This window comes from Hippoglossus hippoglossus, chromosome 15, assembly GCF_009819705.1.
Source record: "Hippoglossus hippoglossus isolate fHipHip1 chromosome 15, fHipHip1.pri, whole genome shotgun sequence".
In the NCBI taxonomy this organism is placed as follows: Eukaryota; Metazoa; Chordata; class Actinopteri; order Pleuronectiformes; family Pleuronectidae; genus Hippoglossus; species Hippoglossus hippoglossus.
The window spans coordinates 13,987,433-14,010,432 of record NC_047165.1 but is presented as its reverse complement, the minus strand read 5'-3'; the positions used below and the strand labels follow the sequence as shown (position 1 = coordinate 14,010,432).

At 42.8% G+C, this 23,000-nt stretch overlaps 1 protein-coding gene across 4 annotated transcripts in view; it reads right to left on the bottom strand.

Annotated features, from left to right (window-relative positions):
• The window catches only part of LOC117775060 (collagen alpha-1(XIX) chain), a 101,530-nt gene that overhangs the window by 4,682 nt on the left and 73,848 nt on the right, over positions 1 to 23,000 (bottom strand). For 3 of the 4 annotated variants that reach the window (XM_034607875.1, XM_034607876.1, XM_034607877.1), the window contains 23 exons: positions 22,713 to 22,748; positions 22,486 to 22,539; positions 22,190 to 22,243; positions 21,009 to 21,050; positions 18,703 to 18,807; positions 18,524 to 18,577; positions 18,027 to 18,080; positions 17,058 to 17,111; positions 16,866 to 16,919; positions 16,015 to 16,059; positions 14,971 to 15,021; positions 14,780 to 14,824; positions 13,838 to 13,864; positions 12,206 to 12,259; positions 11,440 to 11,484; positions 11,051 to 11,095; positions 10,891 to 10,953; positions 10,415 to 10,450; positions 8,843 to 8,887; positions 8,253 to 8,396; positions 6,815 to 6,881; positions 6,581 to 6,718; positions 2,753 to 2,830 (listed from right to left, as the gene is read on the bottom strand). In XM_034607875.1, coding sequence (XP_034463766.1) covers positions 2,753 to 2,830; positions 6,581 to 6,718; positions 6,815 to 6,881; positions 8,253 to 8,396; positions 8,843 to 8,887; positions 10,415 to 10,450; positions 10,891 to 10,953; positions 11,051 to 11,095; positions 11,440 to 11,484; positions 12,206 to 12,259; positions 13,838 to 13,864; positions 14,780 to 14,824; positions 14,971 to 15,021; positions 16,015 to 16,059; positions 16,866 to 16,919; positions 17,058 to 17,111; positions 18,027 to 18,080; positions 18,524 to 18,577; positions 18,703 to 18,807; positions 21,009 to 21,050; positions 22,190 to 22,243; positions 22,486 to 22,539; positions 22,713 to 22,748 — 1,390 coding nt within the window. The other variant, XM_034607878.1, reaches the window with a different exon arrangement.

Here is a 23,000-nt window from a genome sequence, read left to right as displayed (position 1 = left end):
TGCATTTGTAATCAATGTGATATAAATCTTTGCCATTTTCCTGCCCTTCTTTCCCCTTAATATCATTTTCACTTGTTCAACAGTAAATCATTATGTCTCCCTTTGACAACAAGCATTTTTAAGAGTTAGTTTTTTTTCAAACCAAAAGCTTGATATCTCATTTGCACTTGAATTCTCTAATTTCACTCTAATGACACTGGCGGACAGAGAAAACACATTTCCTCGCTCTCAGATTGGTGCGAGGTCCTCGTGGCACACACCAGTCTCTCATGTTACTTGGCAACAGCTTGTCGAGGTGGAGACTCTCATAGATTGTCCACACAACACAAACACAGGTTAACGCTTTCATTTTCTTTTCAACGCATCTGGAAGCCTATAGAAAAATACCCCTCCACTGACGAGTCACAGGAGCAGCCATTACCTCAGCCGGAGCAGCCGCAGCTCGAGGAGCTCTGCCCCTGACTTCATACAAAAAGAATCACAGGAGCTGCCTCGTTCTTTTCCTCCCTCTGAAAACACGACTTGCCCTTTTCCTCCCTTCGCATCCATCTACTCTGTAACTGCTCACACACACACAAGCTGTCCACGGAGCTATGGTGGTTTACAGTGATGCAGTTAGTGGAAAAAGGTGCAATAAGTCACAATCAAATCAAGTCAGATCAGTTAAATCTCTGTTCAGGTGGCTGCTTACAGCTGCTAGCTTTACCTGGATAATTAGCGATAATGCAGCACAGAACAATGCACTGCAGGATAATTACATTGTGAGCAGTCTGAGATGAATAACTTAAATTAACAGTTTTATTTCACTGAGATGTCCCCTGTCTTTTCCTCCAGAGAGGTCCTCGTGTGAACCATAGACTGTAAATAAAGATGGACGACATGACAGCTTCAAAATGTGAAACCAAAAGTGTCCCCTTAATGTTAGTGGATGGGATATGGACCACAATAAAAACTAACCAAGTTTTCATTTTCTGGTAAGTTTCTCTTTCAATTGTTATTTAATGCAAAAAAATGGGGTGAAACGTCATGGTCGACAGCTGAGACTGGCTCACAATTGGTTGAGCGTATGGGACCTGGCTGCCATGGCTCCATTCCCCCATCGATACTGCACAGACTCTGGATCCAAGTGAGCAAGACAGCAGTGTTTGTATCCAGGATATTTTGTTCGGCTTGTGGGAGGACATGATGACGTGTCGTCCCTTCAACAGGCTGTAATGTAAACGGTCAACACTGAAGATGTAGCCCTCGGGCCTGGGAGGCTTTTACTTCCTGATAATAAAACTGGTGCATGAAACTTCCTGTGCGACGTTCATATATCCCAGTTTCCAATGAACCTGCAAGGTGTCCCACAGGGAACGTGCTCTACTGTATGTGGACGTCAGAGAACAAGCTGTCCCCCAGTGACAGAAATAATCCACTATTGTCCAGAGACATACAAAGGGAACATTTAGAACAGTGGCCCAGCAAACTTATAACGGTTTGTTCAGCTTCGTTCCAACATTTGAACCAGTTACTGAATGTGCTTCACATCTCTGTCCAGCCCTAAAGACAATGTCTCTCACCAGCTGTGATTCGTCCTTTGTCCAGAGGAGCGACAGCCAAATTCCCTTTGCCCTCCACATCCCTTTGACTTTAGGTTCAGATATAAACTGAAAGTCAGTGAGGTAGGACCACCTCTCGTCGAGTTATTTTTTAGTTCAAAGGACCGTGGGACAAGCTGACATCTTAGGTTGTGTGCAGAGAAACTTTTGTTCGAGACAACAAGCTGGGTTTTTAACTTCACTGAATGGACGCCAGTGCCACGTCACTGCAGCATTTTCTTCTCTGCTAGAGTCCCATTTATGTTACAGCAGCGCCTGAGTTATATAAAACACTGTGCCATCTCGAAGCTGTGTTAATCTCCGACATGCCGAGATGCCAAATGAAGGCTGAAATACAATTTCAGGTTTGCGACGTGACACAAATCCAATTCTCAGACATACACTTTCCTCCCCTCAGTTAAGTCCATCAGATAACGGACAAACAGACTGAAGAACAGCTTCGATCATAGAGTCACAGGAGATCTGAACGCTGCCAAACACGGACGCTGACCTGTGGGCTCATCTGCACCAGCACTGCATGTAGATCACCCTGTACCACCAACTCTAACATCTGCTACATCCACAGAGCTACAGCCAACTGCTTTGAATGTAGAAGATGTCTTGTGTATGTGATGTCTTCTTTCTGATTCTTTTATAGGTTCACCATTCCTTGGCTTTTTATCAATACACTTTGCAATACACTTTCTATCTCTATATTTAATTGCAGTCTGTTGTGTGTGAGTGCACTGTGTAGATTGCTACAGAATTTCATTCTACTGCGCAATGACAATAGAGGAATCTCTATCTATCCTTTATCAATTCTATATCTACAGTATTGGGTCTTATCTTATCTTTTGCAGCATCTATCGATCTATCCATCTACACATCTATCTATCTGTCTCTCTGTCATACAACTATTTTTTGTATTTTGTTTTACTTTTAAGATTGGAAGGAGCAATAATTCGATGTTTTCGATTTAAAATATCTCCAGTGGAAAGCAAAAGTGCACGAAACACTCTCTTGGACTTGTCCTTGCTGCTGACAGTTTTTTGGTGCATGATCAATCATCCTTTCTCTCAGTTTGTTTGCACAACCAGAAGCTCAATTCTCCATTTGACCACATACTTCAAAACACAGAATTAGAAAACAAATTCAGTGTGTGTGGTTCTTACCTGGTTCTCCCGTAGGTCCTGGATCTCCTGGTAACCCTAGACCAAGCTGCCCTCGTTCTCCTTTCTGACCCCTGTATCCTGAGGACAGACACAATAATCTGGCTGAATACAAACACTGCCAAAGGAAGTAAACCTGTCAGGTATCACGGATTGTGTAGTACAGTTAGTAAGATTAGTATAAATGCCATAACATCATAAAATCCAAGAAGTGTCAGGATGGGGCTACAGTTTTACAACCTGTATGTCTCGGGGGACTCCCACATAGCAAAAAAAAAAAGCTGAATATCAATATTGTGACAATTTCATGCATCAAGTCTGCACTTGAGGTGAAGACACAAATTTATCTGGATTGAATAACAAGACATACTGACATCCTGTCAAAATAAAAAATCGTCAAGCAAGCGACGTGTGCGTTAGTGTTTGAAGGCGGCGGCGTTGTGGGCTTACACGACTTTCTGTCAACAAAAAGGTCACAAGCACGTCTGTGGAGATTTCATCCAGAGCAAAGAGGCTTTGTGAAAAAAAAAAAGAGGTCAGACATGTGGGCCACTAAAGAGGTTCAGAGAGGGACAGGAGAGGCGTAATCAAAGATGGAGTCATTCTATAGAGAACAAACAGATGCAACAGATGCAGAAAACAATCAAGACAACGAAACTCCGACACTCAAAGTTCAAAAGAAATTCTCCGGGAGAACACGCACACGATCAGACGCTGACGAGAGCCGGTGCATGAAGCACTCAGCCTTCTTCCATTTGGCCGCCGGAAGAAAACTAGATTAAAAAAATATATAAATCAAGCAGTGTCGAACACAAGCACATGCCCAGTCTGTTAGGAAAGGTATATATAAGGAAAAGGTATCAAAGCATTTACACTAATCCTCAAGTCAGGCCTAGCAAGTGTGTTGCTTATAACAATATGCACACAGACATAAAATTCAAAAAAGGATTTCTCACTCCATGCAAAGCCGGTAAGTCTTTACAGCTCAGGACGGCGGCATACCAAGCACGGACGTGTGGGGCTGTGAAAATATTTCCCCATGAGGCACTTAAAGTAATGGAGTCTCTGGGCCAGCAGTTGCATGGAGTGCATCAGATACATTGAAAGGAGTATGAAGCTTTACGCCGCCTGGCCCAAAGGGGAAATGCTTCAATGCTTACATGTCAGAGAAAAAAAAAAAAAGGCTTATGAATGCTCCAAAACTGAGTCTCAAAGAGAGAGCGAGAGAGGGAGAGATAGAGAGAGAGAGAGAGAGGGGCTATTCACACATTGCAGCAATAATGAGACTTGTTTCAACACTCTCAGGCCCCGGGGCATTCATTCAGGGAAGAGACGTGCCATTGAGAAAAGAGCAACGTACCTTCAGAAAAATAGAAAAAATAACCTGAACATCACACAGGGCAATAAGTTTGGGTGAGACGCCGGACGGGAGCAAGACAAATCGAAAAAATGTCACGTTGCGTCCTGTACTTAAATCATTTATGGGGGGCACTAATGGACAAGGCAGGATAATAGGAAATAACACTGCCACTGAGGAGCTTTTTCAGGCTTGATTGATGTGACTGCAGTCGAGCACCTGTTGTACACTATTGTGAACGAAATATTAACAGCAACGTCCATTTGTTCATGCTTTGCCTTTCAAAAGAAACAAAAAACCAGCTTTCTTTGAGCGTCTGCCTTCAAACACCGACGATATTTACTGACGGATATCTCCACAATGTACAGCACAAAGCAGAGCAGCTCCGACACACACTTTACAACCTAATGCAATAAAAGACACTTTGTTTCAGTCTGTATTAATAAATATACACAACGCACTGAAATACAAAATATTAAAAATGTATGTTAAAACAACAAAAGGTTGAATTGATGAAATAGGCACACACACACACAATGACTTACATCAGTATTTCCATCACGATGTCAAATGTAAAAGATGAATAGAATGATAAATGAGAACTCAATGACAACAAAGGAGGGGGAAAAAAACAAATAACATGCTCTTCAGCATGCATCCGTATTGGGTTTTCTCTAACAGCCTGAGACTTTCACCCAGGTAAAAATCAAACCATGAGGTAAAAAAAAAATCCAACAGAGGGGTTATTTTTCTCCATAAACAATTCATTCTGGTATATTGGAGAACAAGTCAAATTGGATATTCCAGCGGAGCACAGTCTCCAGCGGAGGATGACGAGAAATAATGAGGAAATATTACCCCAAACTCTCTCCCCAGCTGAGTGGAGGCACCAGTCAACAAAGGGAAAATTAGGAAGTTGTGAATTTTTTGATTTATCGTGGGAAATAACTTTCCTCTTTATTTTCAATAAATATTTATTGCACAGACGCATTAAGAATCACCTATAAAACACTCCTCTGAAGCATAAAAAAACAAAAAGAAGCACAACAAAAATCCAAGACATGTGTAATGCAAATGGAATTAACACAGCACAAATATTTATAGTCGAGTAGTCGCCTACTTTTACTACATTATTCATGGATGAAAGCGGCATTTTATATCTTGTTTGGCAGTGGGTTAAAGTGTAAATGGTCTTGAATAATGTGAGGTAGATACAAAGCTCAAAGAGAACGGCCACTGCAGCGGTGCTTGGATCCGCACCAACACGAAAAACACACTCCTCCTCCTCCTCCTCTTCAAAAGTTAAGACTGCACAGTTCTGCTGCGGACACAAAACAAATCTAGGCAAGTCTGAGGTATAAAGCCTGACCAGCAAACCATTAGTGTTGTATGAGCAGTCAGAGAGTTGTATCACTTTGATAAAAAAAAAAAAATAAAAAAAATGTTTCACCCGCTTTCCTGACTACCCTCCTTTTTGTATCTGAGAGGCTTTCTTTCCTGGAGTGAGATATCAATACTGGGGCTCTCTCCTGTCCACTCTGATAATACTTTCTCTTATTCACAGCCAATTCTTCGTTTGTCTTCATATTTCCCAGAGAGCCGCTGTGCACCACACTCCTGGCCTTTTTCCTCTGCTGCCTGCCCCTCAGTCTGCATCGATATATGGGTGTAAGCAAGAGAAAAATACCCATGAATCCCTTCAACATACAAGCGTCAGCCCCACATTGGTGCCCGCACCCCAACTCAGCCAGTTACCAATGTTGAATCTGAACTCATTACACAGAAAACTGCTCATGTCAATAAATACTGCCTCCTCAAATATAGTTGACATATGTAATACAGCACGTGCTTGTCAGATTTAAGCTGTTTTCAGACATGATGCCCGTAAAATGTCCGGACCCAAGTTTCCAGACTTTTTGCTTTTCACATATGAAGAACGTAGCAGGAGACGGTCTGTGTCAGACCTGTTCACAACAACAGGAACATTTCCGGAGCATTCAGGTGATGGGTGGCTTCTGGGGTAGAGAATGCAGGAGGCAGATCATGACATATACATGACCAAGTCCCTTGGGGTCCCTGCTTATATGAGAATTTCAGGGTCGACCCCTATCATCACAAGCCCTCAAATCGTATCTTTTCAAGTTCATATCTTTGTCTGAATCCTCTACATGTAAGGCACCTCTTTCTCGTCCTGAGATATTTGCATTTTTCCAGTTTTGCATCTATCGCAAGTCACAAGGTTCATCGCGTCTTCAGTGCATGTGTCTGAAAACAGCTTAATCGTCATAAACATATGCTGTGACTATAAAAAAAACATTAAATTATATCAAACACATAGTTAAGTTTCTCCAACATTTTTGAGCATACAAGTGTTAAGAATGTTATTTCTTAACAGAGGAGGTTATTTTTCTCAGGTTGTGTTGTGTTATGTTATGTTGTGTTACGGTCCAGCAGCTGCCAGCTTGAGCTCCTACCTTGAGGACCGGGAGGTCCATGCTCCCCTGGCGGGCCTGGAAATCCGTCCTTTCCAGGAGGTCCTGGAGGCCCCTGAAATTGTGAAGCTAAGATGCCTGCGGGTGTCTTCTGCATCATGGCAGCACTCGATAGCTTCTCTACAAAGTGAGAAGAATAAAAAAACGCCACATGTAGGAATCTCAGGGACAACAGAAGGACAGAAAGTAGAGAACAAAGATGGACAAAAGAGTTACCTTCAAGGATCCGCAATACTTGGTTTTGGATAAACATTTTGAGTTCCTCCATGACACCAGGATCTCCCTGTGTGTGGAGAGAATTATGTTTCACTGAGGCATTTTAAAACAAACTAGAATTATGCCTCTGCCAACCTGTTCCTTTTCAGTCTAAATAATTGTTTTTCCAGACTCATATGAGCTCACTGTGACCTTCATTCAGAGTCCAACTGAAGGTTTGTACCAAATTTGAAGAAAATCTCTCAAAGAGCTCCTGAGATAGTGTTCAAAACATAAAAAACATGTTTTGTAAAGTCACAGTGCCCTTTGACCTTTGATCTTTGACCACCAAATTCTAATCAGTTCCTATTTGAGTCCAACTGAACAATGGTACCAAATTTAAAGAAACTCCCTGAAGGCCTTCTTGAGATATCGTGTTCACAAAAACAGACGGACAATCAGAAACAAACTGCCTGGCTACTGGCTGTCACTGGCATGGAGGGACAACACAAAGAAAGACAACACAGTTTAGAGACAATACCAGCTGTACAAGCAGAGGAGGAGGCAGTAGAGAAGATAGTTATCACGGCATGAAGATCAAATAGATACCTGTCAAATTTCTTAACTCAAAAACTCAATTTCCACAGAATGATGGAACCCATGCTGAAGAAACGGCACAGAGGAGAGAATACTGCGAAAGCTCAGATTTCTATAGTGACATCCCACTTTGCTTAAAATATCACATTTGCACCTGGGAGTAGAACAGATTCATTCGGGATATATTAAATTTAATATCATAAGTCTATAAACTGATTCTCTGGTGTCTCTCCATGTCTGGATCTGTAGTAATAAAAACACTGTGCTTAGTGTGAATAGTGTTGCTTGTCACACCAGCCCTGTGTGTTTCTAAAGCAAATACATAAAAATATACTCTCTGCCTCTCTGAACCTCTCTTCTGGATATTTCCAGGGCTGCCTCAGTAGCAGTGGCAAACACTAGTAGCCTTGGACCTTGCATCTTTGCATTTGAAACAGTTTTTCATCTCGGCCTGTGAATGTTGTATAAGTGCCGTGACTGCGCACGGTCGGTGTAAAATGTCTGTGACACATGGAGGTGTTTTTCGCTGCTCTGCGGATCTCCAGGCACGCCCACACGTTTCTGACTTTCCTCGCCGTCTGCACCGCTCTCCCTCTCTGACCTTCTGTTGTGCCTGGATGATCGGGAGTGGGAAGTGTTGAGCAGAAAGCGAGCAGCAGCCTCCCTTGCAACAGCCTCGTTTGATGTTCCTCGCAGAAATAGCTGTGGCTGTACCGTTTTCCACACGGGGGAAACAGAGACTGAACTAGTTGCTCAAGCTCAGGAAGGAAGGTGGGGGATTTCGGAAGGCTGAGTACGGTTGAAATCAACGGGGAGGACAGTCTGTGATTGCCTCGGAGGTATGTGCAGATTTACAGCTTACCAGGAGGGTTGAACTCGCCAGCTGCCCTGGAGGGCCGGGATCACCCTTGTGGCCGGCTGGTCCCACGGGTCCAATCGGGCCGAGGTCTCCTGTGCGACCTCGCTCGCCCTGGACACCTCTTTCGCCAGAAATCCCTGTATCGCCCTGCGTTACAGAAGCCCACACATACAGTATGTCAGCTTTATGCAAAAAAAAGTTTAAAAGAAATCCATTTCTTAGCTGCACTTGTCATTAAATTGCTCATGTCCGTTCACTCAACATGCTGTAGACAGAGACCCAGTCCTCTTAATGGGTCCACTCAGGGGTTCTGATGTTCTGTTGCTGCAGCTAAAAGCCTAATTTTGTTGCCTCCATTACCAGCGTTTGCAATAGATACTGCGAAAGTGTGACAGAGCCCCATAATTTCGCCTTGCAAATACAATAGGAAACTGCACTGAGCGTTAAATGCCTTTATCTGGTGCTTATGCGCTTGTGGGGATTAGTCATATTTGTGCTGAAGAGAAGACTTTCATTACTATTCATCAAACCCTTTATAGTCAGAGTCATGAAAACGGCTTCTTTTTAGGAAAAACAGGAACGATGCTACTTACACGTTCTCCTTTGGATCCTCTGTCCCCTGCTGTACCTGAAGATCCCTTGGAGAAAAAAAAGCAGACAAATATATATTTTGCTGCAGAAAAAGAGGGTAAGAAGTAATACTAATAATTGGAAAAATAAATAATGCTCACTAAAGGTTTTTACCAACTACACAAACAAAGTATTGATGGCACACACAAAAATCCATTATCCTAATCTGTGGACACGGGGGTAGGTAATTATTACTTAAAACCACGATAATAGTTTACTGCTCATGTTGCTAGACTATTTGCAGAAGTTTCAGTTCTGTGTGTAAGCCTGACTTTGAGAAATGCACTTTTTTTTTTTTTTTCCAGATGCATTGATTGCTTCTTACTCAGCTCAGGTGTATCGCTCGTATAATATCTCCCTGTATAGTGTTTCACCTTCTGCAATGTCACGGCTCCTCTGTATCGCCCCCCCGTTTTGTTTGAGAAATGCCTGCTTTCCCAGCCGCCCTGTCTCTCCTGCGCAGTGAAGCCGGCAGAGAAAATACCTGTCTCTGGCTTCGTGTCACATCTTGTGTCTTCCAATCCCTCCCTGTCACTCCTCATTGCTCCCCTTTACCGCGCTCGCAGAAACACCTCTGGGAGCATCTTTGTATCAATTTCCTGCTGGATTACAGGAGCCATGCAAAAAGACAATCTGGCATGATGTGGTTTTAAAGCGGGCATCTCTTTGTGGTGCCGTTCTCCCCTGCTTGCTTTAATCTGCGGTACTCTGTATTCCCCGATGCCTGATGGGAGGCTTAAATCTATCATCTTACCCACTGGAATGTGCTTCCCTGAGCATTACATTAAACCTCAAAGCAGTGAGCAAGGTGTCTGGGTGGAGGAGCGAACGCCACCTGCTAGATGGCACTGTTGTCCCACCGGAAAAAACTCCAGCACCGCGGCAGAAACGCATGAGAATTAAACTGGCTCTGTGCAGTGCTGAGATTTTGATGGAAGAATATTAACTAATAATCATAATAATCAGAAAACAATAAACTGTTGGGACTGCCGGTAAGGTGGAAAAATCTTGTAAATCAGGGAGCAAAACAGTAAAGCTCGTCGTCAATCCAGTTTGGGTATTAGGTCGTATAATTTGCTGGAAATGGCTATTCATGGCAGATCTGTTCTTCGTCCTGTGAGCCCATTCTTATGTAGTAAATGCGAGTAATATATTGAATCAGTCACCTAGAAGCAGAGTTTGCTGCAGTATTTGTTTCAATTTTAGCCAGGTTCACTGGGCAGGAAAATGCATATTTAATCTAAGTGTCTGCTGCCCTCTATTACAAACATTTTACCATTGCCTGAAAGCATTAACTGTATAATTAGGGTAAAAAAGACTAAAAGTCAACAAAGCCTTAAATCTGCAGGATTCCATTTCGTTATTATCGTTAAAATCTCAAATATGCAAATAGCTTTAATGCACTCATGATGGTGTAGCCTGAGGGGGCGGGCGGCAGGGGGGGGGGATAAAAATCTGCTGCGCCATCTTTCTGTACCTCGGCTGACGTAAAGCACTTTCTATAAGGGGATTTGCAACGTGTGTGCTCAACTTACCTTGTATCCCGGAGTTCCATCTTTGCCCGGCCTCCCCTGCTCAAGGAGCGCAACACAAACAAAGACATTTTGTATCAGCTTCCACCTTCGATTGGATCAGCGCTGTTGCTCTGCTAGTAATCTCCACAGTTAATGAGATATCTCAACCAAGGGATAATGATCCTGATTGCTGTGCGAACACTGTTCCTTTGTGCGCTTGCAGGGAAAATTACACAAACCATCTCTGATGGTAATCACATAGAGGAATGTAATCATCTACAGGACAAGAGATAGCCAAAATACTTATTTGATCCATATTGTCATTGAATCATGTTCTCTTTTTATCCATGTAATGGTTAAACAACCGTGCTGATATAAAGGAGCCCTGTGTTACTCAATGCCTTATTTTCAACCTGCACATTATTGGAAGGGGCTTTGGCAACAACTAGTTATGATTCTAAAAGAGAGGAGCAACAGAATCCATGTAGCATCCTTACAGGAACACCTTGGGGTCCCTCAGGCCCTGGGAATCCTGTCTCTCCGAGCGGCCCCCGCTCACCCTGTCAGAGAACAGAGATAGCTGATGTGTCAGTCGGCTGCGACAAAGGAATGATGCGTGGATTGACAGCTCAAAGAGACTTAGAGGCTGTGGCTCACCGGTTCTCCAGGGATCCCTAGTTCTCCACGAGTTCCGGGCTTCCCCTGTCAATCACAAAAGGGAGGAAGAGAGCAGACCAGGTTTGACGGGTCCTCAATGGTCTCATATCTACTGCACCTCTGCAGCTTTCCATTTCTTATATAGCAAACAGGCTACCACATGCTGCAGAGAAAACTCACTGCACACGCCACAGGTCTACACCCCGAGTTCTTAATGGAAGTAGTGCGGTGTTATGGGACTTGGGTTTTGACAGCTGATGTTCTGAGTACTTTATGAAACATTATTGACTTGTTGCCAGTAGCAGAAAAAACACAGATGATTGATCAGGGATGCGCGAGTGTGAGTAGAGGTGAATTTATCGCAAAAAAAAAAAAAAAATCTTACTTACTAGAGGACCTGATGTCCCTGGTGAACCAGGCAAACCAATATCACCCTGAAGGAAACAACAGCTCGTGTCAGTTAGATGATACACACATACAAATAAATCACTGTCACGTCAGGCAGACATTGACTGTATAGTGAAACACAAACCTGCAGTATGAAGACAAATGAAATGAAAACGGCTCAAACTGTTAAAAACACCACGCATTTCTACTCACTGAACAACCTCCTCATGAACTTTAAACACTTTGCGCACACACACACACACACACACACACACACACACACACACACACACACACACACACACACACACACACACACACACACACACACACACACACACACACACACACACACACACACGACTGTCAGTCAGTGGAAACCTTTTATACAGTTAGATGCACGAAGCTGTGAGGAGTTGCATGCAGGGCTAGTTTTGTTCCATTAAGGAAAATGCATCCGATAGGAACAGTTCATTGTGCAGATGGTGGACTATTACATGAACACAAACTGCTGTGATATTACTGTGCATATAAAAATTCAACCTGGAATACCTTCAGGCAATGTTTCAGAAAACCCAAGTGAATTCTCCCAAACATATGTTCCACTAAATTGAGTCTTTTCACACCGATGAGCCTTTTTTCTTGAGACAAATATCTTGATATGTTCTGTCTGTGAGAATGAAGAAGAGAGCAAACCACTTTGCCTCGCTCTATAATCAGATTCAGTCGGGGCAGGTGAGACACATGTGGTTCGACCCTGTTGCTTACCTTGGCACCGGGTAGCCCTTCCAGCCCGGGTAATCCCATGGCCCCTGGTTCCCCCTGCGAGAGAAGAACACAACAGCTGCTGTGTCAAGACAAAAAAGTCGCAAGTGATAAAGACTAAAGGTTGTTTGTTCTGCCCTTTGGTGGCTAAGAAAGAAGCTATTTCTGGAAGGTGAGTTTAATGATGAGCTACAGGAAGGTAAATGACTTTATCTGCTAATTCCAGGAATCTCTAAAGGCATCACACTTGGCATGTGTATTTATAAGGGTCCAAGGAAGTACAAGGTCGAACTTGGTGGGATTTGGACACGTGATACGTTCAATATTAATAAACTGATGACCGGCGCACTGTCGCAGCAGCGGCAGGGTCTCGTCAACGTCCACGACAACTGCCACTGGGTTCTCTGTACTGAGTTGAGCTTCACCAAACTTTGAACCAAAAGGTGACGGGCTCTTTGTGCAGCAGTGGCACGGCTCCAGGGTTTCGCAGCCGGTCTTCACCTGGCGCTACTCAATTACTGCCGGTCATTTTTTTCCAGAGAGAAATCTGCAACTAGCATCACCACAGGCCGAGCAAACAGGCAGGTTCAGAACGGACACTGCACTAAAAATCAGGACGTAAGGAAACATAACGAATTAACAAGCATAACAACAGAGGCAAGTCAATTAAATTCAGCAGGAGCCAGCATTTCACGGATATCCACGTCTCCCCTTCAGATTCTCTTACAGGGTGATAACACAACCTCTCATGTGTCAATGTGAGGACAATCCTAAGAGGACACTGCGTTAACCTGAGTGTATCACATTTTATGATCTATGACACGCGCTGTCACACCTTGTAGGGCTAAAGATGGGACAGAGAAAAGATTCCCATTTGACAGACACAATCAGATTTGCTTTCCCGCACTAAAAATAGAGACCCATTCCACGAAACCCAAACAAGTGATGGCCTCTATCTACCTCATCTTGCGTGCGCTGCCACGGAGAAATGCCATTTACGCGGAACAGAGGGGCAACCGGCGCTGACATAGACGGATTGTGCAGGTAATTGTCACCCATGTAGATTGTCATGAATAAGCGAGCGCGGCTAAGAGGAGAGTGGGCCAGCCAGAGGATCAGCTGTGAGACGGATTGGGGCAATTTCACCACAGCACCGGAGTCGCTCACACAATTTATTGAAATGTCAAATTAACATCCTGGTGAAAAATCACTGTGCAACAAAACAATACAAAATGCAATTGGCCCAGTGAGAATAAAGAATTTGAGATGATGCGTCGGATTGTTTCTGTGTCTGGGCGGATTGTTTTTCGGGCGTCATCCTGGGGAAGGGGAGGCGGCGGGGGGGTTTGAAGTGCAGAGCAGGTTCATAAGTTCCCACTGGAAAGACAATATGGTACAACAGTTTCATACTCGCAGGAGATGTGATTTTTTTTTTTTTTTTTTGCCGCGTGTTGCAGTTCGATTGAGAGTGGTTAAGTGCTTAGGCTGGAGGGCGTATTGACTTATGCTGGGGAGAACCACAGAGACAATGATAGAAAGCAACTGGCAACTCTGACTCCTCTATGTTTTGGGCAGTGCGGAAAATAGACAAATATTTCATGAGAATATACTCGAGAATGAAAAGCTTCAACTCACTGCAACCCCTTCATCTCCTTTGGGACCCTTGAAAGAGAAGGGGAAAAAAGGACAGATTACCCCCATGAATGTGACAACTGGCACCATAAAACCCATAAATATAGCCTGAAATGACACGTGGCTTCTGTATGTTATTGTCATTAAAATTGATGGTATTCATTATTGCATCATTTCTTTCAAAAAGTCTGCCTGTAAATCCCACTTACATTGTGTTACATGTAACTGTGGGCTTTCTACAGAAAATGTTTAATGCCCAGGATCACATATTCCAGTTGTTATCACACATGCTTTACAAACACTGCACATGCATTTTAATGTGTGCCCCTTGTCCCTTTTAACATTGATGAAGATGCTCTCGTATTGATTGCTCCGAGCTGTTGGGCTGTGATGGATGGAGTTCAGGGGGGGGGGGGGGGGGGGGGGGGGGTTCATGTGCATTGTACTGTGGCGGTATTGGAATGCCTATTTTTTGCCAGCACCTTAAGTGCTGGTCATGGCGGATGGGTCCCTGCAGGGCCTGGGAGTGAATGTCTCCCAGGACTGGACGAGATTACAAACTGTCCGATAAGGACGAGCGGGGGGGTGGCTGATAACCAAATCGGGTCACTCCGAGCTTGGCACAGAGCAGAGCAGCTAAGATTTCTAGGACCGTTTTGCATATCAATGATGTTGTGTGTCCTGGGGCGGGTCGGAGACACCTGTTTGAGAGTCAAGGAGCCTCTTGGCTCTCACACACCGCAAGATCTCAATGAACATGATTGACTGTGATATAAGGGCCTCAGACGCCGAGATAACACTGGAGGGCCGGTCAGGTTGTTTGTTATTCCGCTCTCCCAGGATCTGCGGTTCCTATAGTAGCAACACTGCTGTGTGCTGCTGCTGCTGCGTCTCCACGGAACAATGTAAATGATTTGCTTCGGGCATGACAATGATTGTTCTTACCGGAGCACCGGGAGCTCCAGGGGGTCCTAAAAATGCTCCACCGCTCTGAAATGACATTTTCTTATATTATGACTCAACAATATGGGTCAGACAACATTTTAACCACAAACAGAGATTTGTTCCTGCTGATGGCTGAAGGCGCTGTCTGCATGCATTCAGTGCATCACAACATTATCAGTGAAAGTGTTTACCTGCAGCTTGTACAGACTGCTCATCCCATTGCCCTCCACGTAGGGTACACCCTAAAACACAATCAACAGCAAATCAGACGCCTCCTCCCAGGCACGTTCTCCACTGTTCTGTTGGAGTTTTAGTCACAGAGAGTCTTTACAGAAAACTGTACAGTAGGTCTGGAGCGGTTATTAAGTGTTAAGCCCTTAAAAGCTACACAAGAGAAATCAATAGCTCATTTGATGATTACACAGAAAGAGAGGGTGTGCGAGAGAAGAGAAAGGAACAGGAAAAGCTGAGAACAGTAGACTTGGAAATCCTTGAGCCAGTGCTAATTCAAAAACGAGAGAATCCGAGAAATACAGAGAGCAGGCTGATTAAAAGAGATTCGGCTATGAGAACTAGGTAATCTGGACGTCTGGGCCTCCATTAGAACATGAAAGAGTGTTTTTCCCATGATACACTGGTAAAGGGGAAGCTATTGTAAATGTAGAGGGGAGTCAAGATTCTCATTTAGAAGCGAGCGGATGCCCCTGCCCTTTTCAGGCCACTGAGCCATCCCTTGTCTTCCTAGACTGCAGTTTATGAGACCGGGGTGTGGGAGGGCACGGCGGGTTCAAGGGGACGGCTGATGAATTATAGATTTGCCTTTGAAAGTGCTTACTCACTGGCCTTTTAGAGGGAACATGATTCAATGCCAATGAGCGGGTCGCCACAATTTCATCATATCCGTGCTTGTTTGTCAGTTACATTATTCTTGTTAAACTAAACACTTTTAGTGCGAGCAGGATGCGAGGGCACTGACGGTCACTTCTGTAGGAAGAGATGTCAAAGTGAACCTGGGAAGGATCTTCGAGTCATGCTGATAAAAGCAAGAAAAATAATCATGTCTAAATGTTTTCATCGTGGGTGGACCACAAGTCTGTGACCTTAAGATGCTATTTTAGACCAGAGTAAAGAAAGTCTGTGTAACAAAAAGGTTTTCAGTGTACATCTGAGGGCCACACAGGTCCGTGACGCTCAGAGGTTTTCTGCTGGCTCCTGTTGAAGCAGGAGGAACTTACCGGAGGCCCTGGAAGCCCTGGTCTGCCTGTGGGTCCTTCGTTTCCCTGCCAAACGCAAACACAGAGGAATTAAACATTGCTGTGAAAAATGCAAACCTTAAACACAGGCCCATGATAACGTAATCCAATGATACTGAAGCTCATTCACCAGCCCTGCGAAAGAAAACATATTTAAAGATTGAAGATATGGTTTCCTACACTTTTTTGGGATTTGACAACAATAAAAACCATAGAACTATTATCATTAAACTATTTGTTAAATCATTATTTTTGGATAGGGCCATAGCATGGGACAAAATAGAGATCCATACTGGGGCCATCTAGTTTCTAATTTCATGCTGGGATCCCCTGCGGCTCAGGAGGTAGACAGGGTGGTGCGGGGGGTAAAGAAGGACGTTGGTTCCATCTCCGGCTCCTCCAGTCCACATTCTGAAGTGTCCTTGGGCAAGACACCGAACCCCAAATAGCCTCCGATGGCTGTGCAGACAGTATTTGAATGGTTGAATAATTGCTGCATATGGAAGCTAGGTATGAATGTGCATGTGAATTGGATAATGCAACTTAAACTGTAAAGAGCTTTGAATGGTTGATACAGTCCATTTAAATGTATGTAGAAATAACATTTTATGGAATTACATATACATTACATAACATAACATTTAGACATGGTAACTTAAATTCATTTGTTACCGGCTTTGGGCCACGGTTTTAATCTAAACAAGCAATATCTGAATACACTTTTGACTATACTGTGTGTAAACCTGAGGAATATATACACACTAGCTACATAAAGATAATCCTTTATTAGTCCCACTATGGGGAGATCTGCCCTAAGTGGAAAAACATCTTACTTTATCTCCTTTTCCTCCTGATTGGCCCAATGGACCAGGTCTTCCCAACAGCCCCTGTAAACAGAACAGAATCCTTGTAATGAAATCGGATATTTGCAATAGAATAAACCCTCACGAGATAAAATAGATCTACAACCATGAAAAGGAAGTTTGGGTATAATATCAGTGCTACGTGATGGAGACGCTTCTTACCGGGGCCCCTGTACGACCGATCACACCAGGCAACCCTGGTACTCCTGAAGGCCCCTGGAAGAGACAAGGAGGATCATTATTCTGTAAAATAAACTCATGAAATAGAGTAATACTTACATTTATATTTTAGAGCACTGGACCTACAATACCCTCTTGGCACTATACTCAGAGGTAGGATGTTGAAAAAATTTGATTTACATTACTTTGCATACTTAACAGACCGCTCTCCCTCAGGAGTCAGCTGTAATGTGTTGGTCCGAGTCATCAAACCTGGCTAATTGTTACCTGGACAGGCCTTTCAAGGAATCCATTAGCAACAGCAATCACTAATGAAATAATACGGCTCAATGAAATTACAACTATATCGAAGAGGGGGAATTAAAACGTTCTGTTCACTGCATGACTGTGTGCATAAAGCATGCGTGTTTATTAACTATCACTTCCTTATCTTTATTGCAGCTTTGAATAGATATGTAGAAGCTGTAAAACATGCAAATGTCTGCAGTGGAGCATTTGTGCAGCTTCTATATTTATTTGTTTGGATGAGGAATTTCTGTACCATTTTATTTATAGGTTGCTTATTGCGTCAATTTATTTTATAGCTGAAAAAAATAAAAAAATAAAAGCTAATAGACATGGTTTTATTGAACCTGTAAAATCCAGTTGCAAGTTGCTTGTTTTTCGTGAGAATCTCCTGTCATTACAGTTCAATGCTGGAAGTTGAAAAACATCACGCACACGCTGGGCAGGCGAGGTTCTTTAAAACAGCTCCTCTGAGTGCCACAGAGAGGGCGCAGTGCACACGCAGCCTCTGATAGCTCCTTTCAAAAGCAAACAGGCTTCATGACGAGGCCCACATTACAATATATTTACATTCTTTTGAAAAAACCCACCTCTCAATGTCACGCCGGCTTCAGATTGTCAGAAGACTACAGAATTAATTTGTTTAGAAACTTTTTTTGCGCTCACCTCATCTCCTTTGTCTCCTGTCGGGCCTGAGAACCCTCTCTCTCCTTTCACCCCCTGCAGGGAACACAGAGAATGTTTTTTTTTACCCAAACATGAGAAGGCCCCCCAAAAAAACCGAAAGGCTGATGGACGTAAACTTCAGACTGTCTTCTTCTCCTCTCACAGCACGACTTGAAATTGCCCAGACTGTTTTTCACGGCAGCGCAACACCGTATCCATGGCAACAACTTCTGCAGCAAGTGTGCAGAATGATACGAGTTGTAGAACAGCTGGTTGGGCTACCAGAGATAATCTCAAAGCCAATTTATGAACAGCGTTTGTCAGCGCTAATCTCTAAATATTACATTAAACACACATTTCAATAAACAATGTCACAGAATGAGGCTATTAGTTCAACAGATTATTTTGTCATGTGCATAATTCAATTACAATCACATTAACAATGTGCCTTGTCATATACTGTATAGTACATTAATGCTGAACATGCCTTTGCCTACCTTTGGACCTTCTTTCCCAGGGTTGCCCATAGGACCTCTTATACCCGGATCTCCCTGTTTATTATAGAAATACACAATGAATACACTTATAGTAGTTAATAAGCAACACCTTTAGCAACAGTTCATGGTCAGATCAACATGTTTACAGTGTCTGTTCCAAGCTGACGAGTCGCTTGTACCTTTTCTCCCACCATGCCTTCGACTCCCTGCGCTCCGGGGGACCCCTTCTCTCCTCTTTGTCCGGGCATGCCTGGGACTCTCGTCTGGCACACACTGCAGGCATTCTGCCGGCGCAGGCGAGGCGGGAAGCAAAACACAGTGGCACAGATAAGATTTCATCAAGCTCGAGCCGGAGCAGCGCATTTTTCGCCCTTTATTATGTCACATCCCCCGGGTGGAGGACGAGACCCCGACTGACACAAAGTGTTCTCTAAATGTCTACAGAGCAGAAATAACGTGAGCCCACCGCGAGTGTCTCTCATCGAGGTGAGTGGTGAACTTTGTCAAACTCATTGACTGTGACATTTAGGTGAGAATCTTAAATATCATTTCCCCCTCATCGGGTCTAGATAGAGGCGCCGCACCTTGCAGGAGAGGGGTAGGAGCTCTAAGACGGAGGGAGGCGGTAGACACTGCGCCATTAGAAAAACCAGTGTTGCACAGAGGCTGAAATATAAAATGGAAGGTAATCTGTACAGATTTGCCATGAAAATAAGGAGAGTGAGAACATGTTATTATTGACTTTACAAATGAAAAGAAAAGATACCTCAATCTAAAGGGTTCGCCATTTTTTTGTAGGTGTCAATAAGGTGTTTGCAGTAGTAATTAGAGTGTCACTAAGCAACACTGATGAAAGACGCTGCAAACAGGAGTTAGAATCTAACAGGGCACTTAAGTTGACGCCAAGGGAAGCAGCGTCAGAAAATTACGAGACTCCCGCCGCCTTACATATATACGAAGCATTGTCAAGAGCTGGCATGCATTCCATATTCAAAATTACATTTAGATACAGTGCTGTCCTTCAGGTAACAAAACCATGTGAGACGACTAATCAGCTCCAGTCAATAGAAAGGGAGAAAAAATAATGAGTACTTTGAAAAATGGAAAAGCACTCAATCACCTTTTCAACGCTCGACTCTCAAGTCACAAAGGCTGAAAAGTGTTTTACATTAGGTTGGGTTTCGGAGTTTCAGCGCAAAGTCTGCATTATGGTCAGAAAATGGGCTTGGGCACTTAACACTTTTGCAATGATGAAAAACATTAGGTGCAATATCCTTAATGTATTATGCACATAATGGCAACTCAAATGTGTGATTAGTTGTTTATTTGCTCGTGTTTTATTATTTGCATTTTTTTCCCTATTTGCTCGTGTGTTTTCCTATTTGCTGTTGTATTTTGGGCTTTGCCATTGGGCTTTGCACCTAAGGGCCACCGTGTCCCAGTGAGAAAGTTAAGATAGAAGCTTCAAGTCTGGTGGTTTTAGGGACCAGACCAATAAAATGTGTATTCGTACCAAATGCTTTAACGTGAGCAGGTGAAGTGACGTGGGACATCTACCTGAAGCAATCACATGGAACCATGTGAGTTGTAAGAGAAGAGAGAGCCGTTCTCGAGGGCTTCTCTCGGTTTTGCTTTGGATTTGAAATAGACGGTATCTCATATTGTTTCATACCAGATTTTGTAGCAGTTGAACAAAATCACTAAACTGATATATTAGACACAATGTTTCTTTGATATACTATTTTTCTCAGTTGATTTCACAAAAATAAATCAACCTGAGGATTTGTATGAAACCATGAGCAAATTTAGTATTTTGATCTACTGGTATTGGTTAATGTTACATCTATATCTCAGACACTTCAATTATCATTAACACATTATCTGATATAACAAATGACAATGATATACCAATGACTTATTGGTGCAGTAATACATACGAAGTAGAAAAGTCCTCCTGTAAACTATAAATGTAGGTTGTGTGTGCAGGAGAGATGAATTATTATCGGCAGCAATTTACATTTTCCTTCCAAAATCCGAAAGCTATTCTCTATCCACACTAGGGTTGAGGATCGCTGTGAAGTAAACTAAGGCAAAATTCTGTGTGAGGTCAGAGGAAACTACAGTAGTTTGCATAGAGAGAAATAGAACTTTAATGTTAATCTATGGATACAGTTAAGTCCACATTCAAGTGTTTGGGACTGAAAATCTACATTTTATCATCATCTAAAAAAAAATAATTACACATGTCATGCAGCATGGTTTGACTGTGATGAATGAATTATTTGAATTCCCCCACTCACCCTGATGAACGCACTCAAGGGCTTTTACAACTTCTCTTCACTAACACCATCCACATATAAGTAAAAAGTACCTTTACAAATGAACAAAAAACTGATCATTATAAAAATCCTAAACCAGAAAGGCCCTCTGCATGTTATTTTTTGTAAGAAAACTGTAATTAGCATTAACTAAGAAGATAGAATACCTTAAGTAAAGCTCCCATGTCTCCAACGAGTGGCAGAGCAATCTGTCAAAGAGAAAACAAATATCAGTGAATCATCGCCACACTTGTTTTCAGAGCTAAAAAAGACATTGATGCGTTTGATATATTCTGCTGCTGCTTGTCTGTAGAAGCGGCATTTTGCAAATTGTGCCAAACACCAATTTATAAAAATAATCATCTCTGCCTTTAAGAAATGTGTTTTCACCGCAAACATTTTTAAACAAATTTCCTTTTGTCACCGTTAAATTTTCAGTATTTTAATCTGCAACGCTTGAGGAAACAGTGTAATAACTTTGTTGTTAGACAACAGAGTCCACGCATCCTCAAAATATTGTTGTTTTAGATGAGAAAACATTCAGAACTAAAGCCTGTGTATTAAAAAAACAACAAAGTTGGGTATAATCGGTTTTCACAGTTTCTTACAACACATGAATGTGAATCGGCAACATTTAGTGGGTGCAGCAACAGCAGCATTTATATGACGCTCACACTAGAGTGATTAGAACTTCAGTACATGTTGTTTACCTGAGATATAAAAAAGACAAAAAAGACAACATGTGCTTATAATACGCAGTAGTGGGATGTAACAAAGTACACTTACTTTGTTACGGTAAGTACATTTTTCAGTTGTACATTATAAGTAGATATATTGTCCAGTACTTTTCACTTTTACCCCACTATATATACAACAATTATCTATACTTTCAACACCACTTCATTTTTTGCAATGCATTACGTTACATCCATAAATCAATAATGAGAGGGTATTGGTCCACTGATCCAATCTGAGCAGGCAGGTGACGTTAGACCCCGCCCCCTGCAGCGTCACTGGTGAAGTAAGACGGCACACCACCAAAAATAAGCTGTTTCATTAGGGAATAGGTTACACGCTGCAACTATTTTTACTTTTAATACTTGCAAGTATATTTAAAAGTAAGTGCGTATTTATTTCTATTAAAATTAATGTGGTATTTTTACTTGAGTACATTTTTTTCTATTTATTTGTATTTTTAAGTACTTCCTCCACCACTGAAAACAGTGGGCTGCCAGTTTGTTGTTGTGATGTTGGGTAGTGAAGGAACTGGCTGGTAATTATAGTGAGCTCAGAAGTTCTCATTGCAGAGCATTGATGCCGAACTCTAGAATTAGATTTTCTTACTTACTGGTTCACCTGGGGGTCCAGCAGAGCCCGGGGGGCCTGATCGACCAGGGGAGCCCTATAATTGAGAAAAAGAAAAGAGTTAGCAATCCCCCCCCTGGCTATGATGTCAAGCACACATTCAAGGCTCTAACTTTATTTTCACACTCAACGCAGCAGATTGGGTTTTGTATCCAGGTTCTGTGATACATCTTACCCGAATGCTCACAGTGGGAAGCTCCTCTATGCTTCCAGCAAAGTCTTTTACCTGCAGATGTCTGTGAGTGAATAAATGTGAAGGGACATACTGATCTCACTCACCTCTCTTCCTGGAGCTCCAGGGGGGCCTGATAAACCCGTGGATCCACGAGGGCCCTGGAAAAAACAAACAAACACAGAGACACTAATGATTTGACCAAACTGTGAGTGTTATTTGTGTCATAAAATAATTGCAAGACTGCTAGCCACGGCATCAATGAGCTGCTGATAATCAGTGACAATAAACTTGAACACGTTTGTTTGTGGATTGAGAGTATTTTCCGGCAGACCTCAATTCCCGGTTTTCCCGAGGGTCCCGCGAGGCCCTATGAACACACACAGCACATCTTGTTAACACAATCTGCCCGCTAGTACCCAGGATCCAATAAAGGAATTGTGTTAGACACCTTTAGTTCTATTGATTCTCTGTCTCCCACAATCCGGTATTTCAAAAATGAAAGAAGAGACTCACTCACAATCTAATCTGCGAGGTTCAAACTAGCAGTGCGGAGCATATATGATGAAGGCAGAATGCACTATGCCGGCACCTCATGGTAATGACCAGCATTCACATCTTA